This window comes from Acanthisitta chloris, unplaced genomic scaffold (assembly GCF_000695815.1).
Source record: "Acanthisitta chloris isolate BGI_N310 unplaced genomic scaffold, ASM69581v1 scaffold18785, whole genome shotgun sequence".
NCBI classification, from domain to species: Eukaryota; Metazoa; Chordata; class Aves; order Passeriformes; family Acanthisittidae; genus Acanthisitta; species Acanthisitta chloris.
The window spans coordinates 30,588-42,556 of record NW_008674550.1 but is presented as its reverse complement, the minus strand read 5'-3'; the positions used below and the strand labels follow the sequence as shown (position 1 = coordinate 42,556).

At 40.7% G+C, this 11,969-nt stretch overlaps 1 protein-coding gene across 1 annotated transcript in view; it reads right to left on the bottom strand.

Annotated features, from left to right (window-relative positions):
* HELZ (helicase with zinc finger) overlaps nucleotides 1-11,969 on the bottom strand; it is a gene marked incomplete at its 3' end in the record, with an annotated part of 64,103 nt that overhangs the window by 37,362 nt on the left and 14,772 nt on the right. The window contains 4 exon segments of the mRNA XM_009075395.1: nucleotides 1-2; nucleotides 5-23; nucleotides 3,887-4,220; nucleotides 8,748-9,015. The exon segment at nucleotides 1-2 is cut by the window's left edge and continues 104 nt beyond it. Coding sequence (XP_009073643.1) covers nucleotides 1-2; nucleotides 5-23; nucleotides 3,887-4,220; nucleotides 8,748-9,015 — 623 coding nt within the window.

Genomic DNA, 11,969 nt, shown 5'->3' with positions numbered 1-11,969 from the left:
TTCAGCTGAAACTGGAGCTCAACCTGAGAACAGAATGAATGAACCAGCGAAGAGGTGAACAAAAAGGATTCATTTAGAAATTAGACTCATTAGACATTGCTGTGCATGACACATTTTTGCCTTGCTGCAGACTGCTGCCTCTCAGAAGCAAACAGCAAACAGCTTTCAATCCAAAGATTGTGATAAAATTAACCTGTGATTTTTTTTGTACTGAATCAAAGAGAAATAAATAAGAGAATTTTCTCTAAGGTGATTTCATTGTTTGACTTTTAAGATTAGATTCCAATGTACTTTCAGGAAAAAAAATTAAAGGGAAAACAATTATTTTTTAATACAAAAACCACTCATACAATTATATTCATGGAATATTATTATCTGAAACACATTTTTACATATAGAACCTTTAAAGTCTTATTGCAAGAATAACCTCAAAAAAAAATGACAGGCCAGAAATTTTTACAGATAAGCAGATGACATAAATCAGATATGTGACCAGCAAAAATAAAACCAAAACAGTATTTCTAGTCAAATATTTTGGAATAATATGAACTTGTCATTTATGTTTAATTATTAGCACTCTCCAAAAGTTAATTTCTAACTATTAGCTGCTTATCAATACATTCTTGTTCTCTCCATTACATATGTTTTAATGCTAGTAAATAAAAGATATTGCCAACAAAAGCTCTGATACAAAGCCAGAAACAACATGCAGAGCACGTTAACATTCCTGATTCCACTCAGAACTGAACAATGGAGAGTCAAATTGGTTGATATTTAGATATACTAAAAGAGTAAAGAGAAAAAAAAACAATCTAAATTTGAACAAGGGATAAAAGCAGCTCCTGGGGAAACAATTCATTAAGAAGTTCACACAGATTATCATTTACATGTATTCTGATTTGCAATTAATCTCTCCCAAACCAAATGACTGATCAGAGCACTAGGCCAAAGAGCTGCACATTCACAACTGACACAGAAGCCTTTGGACAAAATCTGACAGAGATTTGCACAAATATAAACCAGCAGCAAACCACCAAAAGCTGCTGAAGAGCTTCAAGTGGCTGACACACATTTAAAGGGGTTTTTTTTAAAGCATTGCTGTCCCTGTGTATTTATGTCATTATTGTGCTACAACTCTAATGACCATTGTGATTAAGTAAGTGTAAGTCAGTCCCTTCCTGAGATTTGCAAGGACTGTGAGCCAAGTACCCTCATTTCCCTGGAAATAACCAGTTACAGCCACAGTCTCTCTGTGCCTATTTTTATGGAGAGTTTTCACACCCTATAGAGGCTGGTTCTCTCCCACCAATTAAGAGATGAGAAAACCAGAGAGAGAGAGCAAAGATGAGCTGAAGCTGGTCCACAGTACCATCACACAGCTGAAGGCTGAGCACCCTGTACCATCCAGAGAAATGCTACAGATGGGCCACAGTCATTTCAGATGTTCACCCAAGCACCAATCTGCTCCCAGATCTTTCATTTTCTCATCTAGCTCTCACTGATTCCCTGCTAGTCCATTATTACTTAATCACACTTTAATCTCATGATAATTACTGGTACCAACAGAAAGTTCAACAAAGCAATAATAGAATGTATTTCTGTAATTATCTTTTGGACATCTTATATAAAGACTTTAAATAGAGTCCTTGTCAGCTAAACTAAGTTTTCCTGATGTACTACAAATAAAATCCGATTTGTTGTATCATATGCCTGTGGTTATCAAAACAGAACAGCAAACTTGGGGGGGGGGAAAAAAGCCTTATAAACTCCTCACATGAACCTTCTTCTTTCTATGGAGGAGAATTTCTGTGGAGCAATAATTTACCCCTCTAGATTTAACTACTTGTTGTACCTGACACTCCTTTATCTGCTCACAAAGTCACTTCCCACCATAGACATCACACCTGCAAAAACCTTCCTGTGCACCAGCAGTGCTGACGACTTGCAGATCATCTCCTTCAAAAGGATTTGTGAATTAGCATTTTCTTCTTTCTAGTCTGTTTCAATATTACACAGATCACATCATTATGGAGCATGTAAAACCAACACCAGCTTTGCTGTAAATAAACACTGTTTGCTTGTATCCCTGCAGAATGCAGCCAGTAACTTTCTGTCTGTAGCAGAGAGAAAAACATTAAATATTCATCTTGACTCTCACATTTTGCAGCGAGATGTACAACCACGACTCTGAAGACAAGGGCAGTAACAAATCTGACAACGTTGAGCTTGGGGTTCACTAAAGTGATTGCAACTGCTAGGAAAACTTTTGGTTAAATAGGACACATGAATGTTTAAGAATTCTTTTCCCTCACTGCTCCACCGTGGAGGTTTTGCCATCCACCACCTCAGTCCACAGCTGCTCCTCCAAGCAGGAAGGTTCAGCACTTGTCAGCAGTGACAGCACAGCTCATCCTGCCCGAGGGGCACCTCGAGCTCCCTCCAAAGCTCTGTCCTACCCATCCCTACCCTGATTTTCCCCCAGCCACATCCTGCAGGTGTTTGGAAAACACTGACACTCAAAAGGCAAATGGGCCCAAACTCGTGGCTGATCTATATGGGGAAAATATCTGTGCTCAGACAGACCCAAGGCTGACAAAAGAGCACACATTCTAACAATGGTAATTTAAATGCAGAAAAATTGTGATGCTCATCTGGGTGACACTCTAATAGCCCCTTCTGGGAGCACCAAGCAAGGTGCCTGGCATCAAATACCTCATCTTATCTACCTGCATTCACCACCTTCTCTAACAGCTTGGGATTTGGTTTGGTTTCAGTGCTGCCTGGATGCAATCAAACAGTTCTATTTGCTGCTGCAGAGTACTGAATGAGGCCATCTGTGACAGAGAGGAATGTAACCTGCTTTAATACACACTCCACAATATGAAAACAGTGGGAAAGGAAGGGAATCCATTGCCAGGTTCACAGAAGAGGACAGAGAACAGAGGAATCACTCCAAAAATAAAGCAGTGGCAGCAGCCACGGGAGTTTAAAGCAGCAGTTCACTCCATCCCACCTGCATGAATGGTGCACTGGGTAACAGCACAATTGTGAGCTTAGCACAGTTAAGAGCAGCAGGTAAACAAGGGATCAGGAAGTTTCCAAGATGAATTATTAGAAGAGGAAAAGAAGGAAATCACCTAACTTATCCAAACCCACAGAAATCAAAGTAGTTTTGTCAATGTTTAAGAATCACAGAGGGATTACTAACTCTGCTGAAGAGAACAGCAAAAGCTCCAGCATCTCTAACAAAAATTCTATACAGCCAAATCACCATCTCCTCAATTCTAACCTGAGGATCCATTTCCAAATCTTCAGTGAAAAATCAGAAATAAATTAATTCACCAGAAAAAAAAAAAGCCTCTCAATTAAAATTCATTCAAATATAGGTAATGCTTTAGGAATTTGACCACCAGTTCACTGATATATGTATGAAGCACTAAATGATTTTACAAACAACTTTAGGACCCAATTTTTAATGCAGAATAGATTTGCTGCCTCAGGCCAAGATTTATAAGACACTCAAGGAAAAATTAGCCAGTTCTGAAGCCTCAGCTCATTCTGCATTCCAGTGGAGTTTCCAATAGAATCAATTAGGGAGTTTAATTATTGTTTTAAGAAAACAAACACAAAACCAAGAGCCCAGAAGAACAGAAGTCTTCCCAGACCAATTATCCATGTTAAATGAAGACATTAAGATTCTTGCATATGTTTCCCCACGACAAAATCAATGAGAGGAGAGAATCCTTTGGTGGAAATGGGTTTGTTCCAGGCAATTCCAGCCACCTTAGCGTGAGGTTATTTCTGTTTGGTCACAAGATCAATCACAGAGCCAAAACAAACACAAGGCAGAGAGCTCCATACCAAACCCACCTCCCCTCAGACCTACCTGCATTTCACAATCTGCCCGAAGATTAAGCTCTTCGCAGCATTCCCTGGATACCCTCAAGAAGATATAATCCTTTGTTTTCTCCTCAATAGCTGCTTCATAAACCTTCTCTTTGGTTCCTTGGGTCTGTGCTGACTTCTCTTTAGTGACAGGCAATAAATAAACAGCGTTGACTTTGGTCATCACGAGCCGTCCAGCCAAAGTGTCTTCTGAGAGTGTCTCAGTGAGCTTAAAGCGGCCAAAAAGTTGTCCATTCTGGGCATACTTTGCACCTCCAGACACACCAGTCAGCATGAAGCTTGCTACAATCTGCAATTGCACTTTTATGTTGAACCTAAGTAAGAAAGTAGTGAGTCAGTGCACAGAAATGCTCCTGGATTCTGAAATTTCAGCATTCACACTGAACCTTTTTTAATGCATCACTTTATATCTTCAATGTCTAACTGCTAAACATAAAGAAGGATAGTCAAACTGGCTCTTCCCAAGTATGGAGCTGTTGAATAGTCACACATTTTCCTGTGGATTATAACCTATAAAACATATATTTAAAAGAATCAGTATCTATGAAGCTTAAAAAAATGAACCTCCAGATAAGAGAAACAAATACCAGATTTTCTGGCACTAAAATAAGTTTAGGGAGAATGAGAGTTGCTATGCATGTCCCAAAGCAGTAAAAATTTTTATGTAAATAGTTTGTAAGCTTATGCTGGGTCTGCAGGGAGAGAGAGGCAGCAAAGGACAGAGTAGGATTCCTGTTTACCCCAAGTTTCTCTTCCAGGCTGCAAACCACAAAGGACAATCTCCATCTTAAGAGGCAAATGGTATTACACCTATAATTCAAAGGTATTGATTAAAATGCCTTGAAAGAAATCAATTTGTAGGCATTAAAATGAGACCATTTCACTTGAAATGAGGGAATGGCATCACAGGCTCAGCCCTATACCCATCTATCCCCAGAATTCCTGTGAGCAGCAGGTTCCTCCTGCAGTCAGAGGTGGAACAGATCCATCCTCTGCAGTTACCCTTTGCCAAAAGTCACATGCAGAACACATTAATGTGATTTATTAGCTCACTTCATTGACCTCTCACCAATACTCAGTAATCCCTTCCTAATGTGTTGGGGTGTTTTAAAACAGATTGCTTCAACCTGCTTTTACAAAGAACAAAGGGGGGTAAAGTCTGACACAGTAACAACATTCAGTTCTTCTCTCATCAGCAACTTTGTCCTAAATTTGCAATGAACTACAGGAAAAAAGTAAAAGCCAAAGGTTTTCACAAATGAAATAAAATCTCTTGGAAAAATACCTCATCTTTTTATAATTCTTTCCATACTCATACTGGTTTTATTGGATCTGTTCTTATACTTCCTGTTTTAAGCTAACACACTGGTAAATGATCATTTAAGCCCTGGACTATCAATAATCATAAGCCTTTAGCAATAAAATCCATCATTTCATCTTGCTTGGTAATTAAACATCTACCAAACCAATCAAATCTATTTTTTCTTATCTGACAAATGACAAATGTTGTACAAAAGCTGCAAGTTTGCCACCATGTGGTAACAGCTCCTTCTTTACATCTCATGGGCATTAATTCCCCCAGTTTCCCACTCCTCCACTCCCAGACAGCAAGAGAGGTTTCCTTACCTAACCCAGGGATTTGTGTGGTTTGTCAGGAGCCACAAAGGTCACTGCCCAAGCCACAGGGAAAGCAATCACCCAAAAGCATGTACTGCAGGCAGGACATGGGAATTAAGTGTAATCCTTCCAATTTCCTCATGTACTAATAAAAAAACCCAAACAAAACAAAACCCAAGGTTTCTTCTATATAAGTGCAGTTCCACAGGAGCTCTCAGCAGCTTAGCACCATCTGAAACAGCTCCTAACTCATTCAGATCACTGTTTAAAATACTGACATCTGACATAATACCATCTAACACACTAACCAAGAGCTGGGAATTCTTCCTGAGGTACAACCGTTTGCTGTAGTGAATTTAATTTTGTTCAAACTTTGCAGAAGTTGATCCCTGTGCTGCTGAATAGGTATCAGCTCAAATTCAGCTTTATCAAAACGTGCTGCAAACCATTCTTGCTGCATTTCTGAGCCAAGGCACAGGTTGGTAGGACTGAAGTGAATCTGCTGTGCTGAAGGGAATCTAAAGTTTGGAGAGAACTGAGCAATTCCCATTGAGTGAGCTGACACCTCCTGGCAAACTCCTGAACTACAAAATCCTCTAAGGATTTGCTATTGAAAAGTCAGAAGTTGCTGCTTTCATCCATTCCTCAGCCTTGCTTTGCAGGTTTAGACAAAATAAGGTTTTCTGTGAGGCTTATACAAATCAAACAAACAAACACTTGCAGGAGAGGGAAGCTAAGCACTGCAAATCCCACCCTGGCTGCAGTGCTAATGCCTGTTGTTCACATTTAAACCCACAGAAATTACAGAAAGACTTCATAAATCATTAATCATCCAGCACTAACGCAAACAATCGATTCCCCAAAGGCAAATAAACCCGAGCTGAACAAAGCCCCATGTACCACCCTGTTAAAAGCACAGTCAGCACATCTCAGACAGTGACACCTGCAGAGCTCACACAGGCTGTGCAGTGAGGAATGAGACACAGGCATGACAAAAGCAAATTTATTGTCCATCAAAGACACTGTTTTCTGTTTCCACAGCCTCGAGGGTAAATCTGCTCTGTAATTCTGGTAGCAGGGAAGGAGCTGTGTCACCTCACACACTAATATCCATCCAAGAAAACACACAGTAAGTTCTAGTCACTAACAACTGCTTACTGTTTGTTTTGAATGTGCAAGAGAGAAAGGAAAACATCAACAGGTGCACATAAGGCAACACTTTCTAACACCAACATCAAGATCAGAGTATTGTTTTGTTTTTTCTCACAGTATGTATATTTGGAAATCAGACAGCAGTGGCCCCTTTTTACTCTGCTTTGTGATGTCCTCACAGGGGGTAAGTTTTATAAATGCCTCTGCCAATATCAGAATAAACCTGACTTAAAACCAAAGCTCTGAGTTTATCCACAACTAACTCCCTTATAACCGAACTCAAGACGTTTTGCAGCCACTGCAACTTTCATCCAATACCTTCCAGGAGTTCCACTCAGGTGATCACACAAAGTCAGAAACTGCTTTCCTAGAAAGGGAGAAATCATCCACATTCTGAAACCCAACACTCTCCAATCCCAACTGCTCATGTTGTCATAAGAGACCACGTTGACAACCTACCACAATGTGCATCCACAAACCCATCAGAGTGTGACTGCACCACTTTCACTCCTGGCACCACCTCAGAGTATTCCAACCCACTTGCATTTGTATTTCTCAGCCCATTTCCAGCCTTGCAACCCTGACACTCCACTAGAGAATACCAAGTGTGTGATCTTAGCCACAGAGGAGCACAAAAGTGTGCTAGTTTGAGCCTTCTTGCAATAAAGTGGGTCAGCTACGAGATCAAAAGAATATTTCTGTCATCAACACTACCAAAACAGAAGATTTCAAGAACATTATTAACACTTACTTATATTAATCTGCTAGACAGAAAAAGAAGAGCAATAACTTAGCACTGCACCAAACAGTCCAAAGGGAAGAGTTACCTACAGGACACACTTATTTTTCTTTCATTCCTCCAGGTTTGCAGCTCACTGGTTTCCTATGAGTTATGAGAGTGAAATTCTCAATGTGAAAATATTGTTTGTTTCGATCCTATTTCATAATGTTTACTTTAAATCCACTTTTGAATCAAAAAGCCTTAGCAAAGTCAACCTGACCATCACTGTGTGACAGAGGGTATTTCTGCATGCTGAAAGCAAAATTCAGGCATGATTCCTCCAGAGCAGAGTGCAGCACTGATGAAAGACAGGAAGAAAAGTACTTCAAACACTGCCCTTCATCTGAGAGAAAAAAGGAGATGGAACCACTTCCCTGCTTTAGAAGCATTAGAAATACACTACTCATAGTATTTTCTTTCCAAGTCCTAGAGGGATGATTCAGCTCAACCTCTGTCGCTCCAGCAGCGCTTCCTCTTAAAAAAGACATTCCTGATTTGGAACTTTCAGTAACTGATAGAACTAATTTTGCTATCAAATTAGGCTAAAGGGAAGCTCTGTCTTTTTGACTTTCCATTCTGAGCAGTGCAACACTTTGAAACTTTAGCATCACATGAGTGAAGGCAATATATTTAACCAGAAATATCAAACCACAGAATAAAAAGTGCCCTGGGAGGATCTGTACATGGGAATTGCACAACTTTTTCCTAACTCTGGACTGGTTCATGCAGCTGCTCCAGTTGGGTCATGTGTACATAATACCTAAAGTCAGAACAAACCTAACAATGTGTGCTGAGTGTCTTGTATTAGGAACTTTTATTCAGAACTTGGGTTTCAAGTTATTTAGGGAATAAATATAATGAAGTCAACTGCCACACCATCCCCAGATCAGAACTCGACCAAAAGGTTTTATATATCCCTTTGCCATAAGTTGCTTTCACACCGGACCAAAAATGCAATTATTATTAATAATTTTTGTATAGACAGACAAAAAATAGAAACAAAAATAAATGTTGTCCTGACATTAACAAAAATCTACACTAGTGCTTAAGTGCCTCCAACTCTAAGCGCAGACTGGTGCACACTATGTGTTGTAAAAGAATTAGCAGGAAGTTATATTTGCTAAGTGCTAAGGACCTTCACCAGAAGTTACCACTCCCAGGCTCAGTCAGCCTCACACCAAAGAAACAGGAAGACTTAGTATCTTCAAGAAGCATGAAAGTTTAATGAAGAGAGTTGCCATCCTCATCTCAACAGAACAGCAAGGAACAGCTGCATAAAGGAATCACTTACTTGCTAACTTCCTTATACTGTGCTATTTCCTCGATGTAGAGGAGGTCGTGCAGCCGTGACTGATAGTTGGTCTTGGTCAGTGATTTGTCCAGGACAGATTGTGTAAATAGCTGGTCAGCAGACAGAGGGATTTGGTATCTGGTAAGAAGGCTCTTCTCCAATTCAGTAGTTTCATTAGGCTCAAATTCCACAATAGTCTTGGAGGTGGAGTCCCAACGCTTCGCCGTGGTCAGGAGCTGCTGCCGCGCGTGCATCAGGTACTCCAGATCTGCATGGGCACACAGCAGGGAAAGGAAGTCAGCACAAACCTGTATGTGGTTTGCTTTTATTTCAAAGCCCAACCAAACAAAACCCACAGATAATAATCCCAGAGACAATGAGCTAAACAGAGGGAAGAGTCTCCTCTGCCTGTCACAGCTGTAGTAAGTTCACTGCTGGTACTTACCATCCTGCTTGTGCACAGAGAGCAGACAGACCCTCACAGAGTGTCAGAAAACAAACCATTTCATAGGTAGCAAATAGAATCAATAGAGACAAAGAAAGCACTTTTATTTTAACTGTCACAAGCAACCCTGAAAGACTTGGCATTGCAACACACTCTCAAACCTAACTGCAACACAGAACCATAGAGTCAACCAGGTTGGAAAAAACCTCCAAGATCATCAAGTCCAACCCTACTGTGGTTACTAGACCATGGCACTAAGTGCCACATCCAGACTCAGCTTGAAAACCTCCAGGGATGGTGAATCCACCACCTCCCTGGGCAGCACATTCCAATACCTGATCACTCTCTCTGTAAAAAATCTCTTCCTGATACCCAACCTAACCCTCCCCTGGTAGAGCTTGAGTCTGTGTCCTCCCCTCCAACCTCCTGTCAGGGAGTTGCAGAGGGTGAGAAGGTCTCCCCTGAGCCTCCTCTTCTCCAGGCTGAACATCCCCACTCAGCCTCTCCTCATGGCACTTGTGCAGCCTCCTCATTTCAAAAACATAAAGGTATTGAAGAACCTTACAATATATATTATAAAACTTAGAAGGTCATAAAACAAGTTGCAAACCAGCAAGAAATCATTGCATTGGCAACACTGCAAAAGCCTTTTGAAAATTCCACAATATCCTGTTATGTGCATTGTGCAGAAAGTTGTATTGGATAGCTGAAGGTAGTTTGCTCGGCAAAAATTTAACCCAAAATTACATGAGAAATGAAACTAGTTTTTTAGTATTCCCTAATTTCAGGGACCACATAGCTTAAATGAGAAACAAAAGACCAAGCACTTGTCTGCAGCCACCCAAAATACACCCATGAACACCACAAAACCACTCTGACAACAGTGAATCAGTGAACAGAACTGCAGTTAAATTGCAGAGCTGAAAATATTTGGCATTTATAGTCAAGCTATGGTATCTTAATGTATTATCTCTGAGTAAGACTTAAGATAGGTATCCAGGATATCACACCAACGCTGAAAAAATCTGCAAAAAAACACATTTTCAAATTCAAATGAAATACTTAACATCATCTTGACTGTCTTTATTCTATATAAGAAGAAACCCCAGTGTTTGAGCCAAAGAAATCTCAGTTCAGCTTGACTCTGACTATAAGGACATGGCTAATCTTACTCACTAACCTCATGAGTTCTCTAAGCAGCCACATTTCAACACACCCTCAGGCCTGAGCCATACAAGTGGCTACAGCTGTGTGGCAAGAAAAACTCCATGTTTGTGTGGTTTGTGTGTGTGAAATCACAGCACCACAAATGAAGCTGTCTCTGGTATGAAGCCTAGATTCATATGGACCTCAGACTCCAAAGCTCAGTAATTATGCTGGGATTGAGTCCTTGTTTGCTGGAAAGAGCCACTTGATTCCCAGTACTTTCCCTGGAAGACACAGACAGTCCCTGGCACAGAGGGTGCATACAGCAACCCTTGTTTGAAGAGCAGTTTGTACATACACCCAGGGCAGAACTTCCCTTAGTTCTCTTTTCCTGCTGTAAATAAAGATTTCAGAATGTAGAATGGAGGCTCCTCCATAAAAATACTTCAATGCTGACCTTTCATTCCTGCCTAGACACCTAGACAGGGCCCTGAATAATCACAATGCTGACCTTTCATTCCTGCCTAGACAGGGCCCTGAATAATCACGTGCAGTGACCTGCTTGAAGACATCAGTTATCTCTCTGCACTCAAACAAGCAATATGTGAAGGGAAGTATCAGTAACTAGTGCTGTCTCAACTTCCACCATCACCTTCATGTGGAATTGGACTGGCTCTTCCTCGGATCACTGTGGTTAGTAGTTGGTTTAATCCAACAAGGCCCCAGAGCAGAGACTGGTTTGACAGTAACTCTGACTTTGCACAGAAGTTATGGCTTGGTTCCCCTGACTGTTCTCCACAGCTCAGTGTCCCAGGAAGGTTGTCAGCTGGGATTACCCACATGGCTACACGGAATCATGGAACAGCTCCTGAAAAGACCATGGCCTTGTTTGTGAGCAGCTTCTCACTGGCAGTGCAATCTCCTCTGCTTCCCCAGACACTACAGCATGCACAGCCTCCTGCTCCTGGCTACAAGCACTTGGGTCATCTGCAAAGATCAGTTCATGATCTTTGGTATTTGGTATTTACAGTTTCTTTCTGTTAATGCTGCAAATGTTAATCTATAAGATGAAGATAAAGGCCAGGAATAGAAAACTGCTGTTTTCTCAGCTTCACCTTCATCCCTTTTCCTCTTCTTTCAGCTTAAATCCCAGTGCTGCGATTTATTTCTTTGGTGTTTGTCTCTCAAATTCTCACACGAAATTACCATACTACATCCCACCCCCTGGCTTGCTGCCAAGTGACACAGTGACCTATATTCAGCTCTCTTAAACCTTAAAGCAAAGAGATTCCTCCTTTTTTGCACCTCTTGGAACACCTTTCAGTTTCTCAGGTTTGGACTGAGACATGCAGAGCAGTTTCGTAAACAGATTACAACCCTGACAGTAACTTGTAGTTAATTTTTAACCTGAACACACAGATACAGCTACACTTTCTTTACATTTTCAGAATTCATGTCAACAGCCAATACTTTGCCTCTTGTTTTTGAAAATCCTAGTCACACACTGCAAGGGGAAAAAAACAACATAACCAACTTCTGATAGTCTATTTTAATTACTGAATTAATTACCTGGTATATTCTTCTACAGAAACACATCCTCTCAATACTGACCTGTTCCTACATGTGTCATG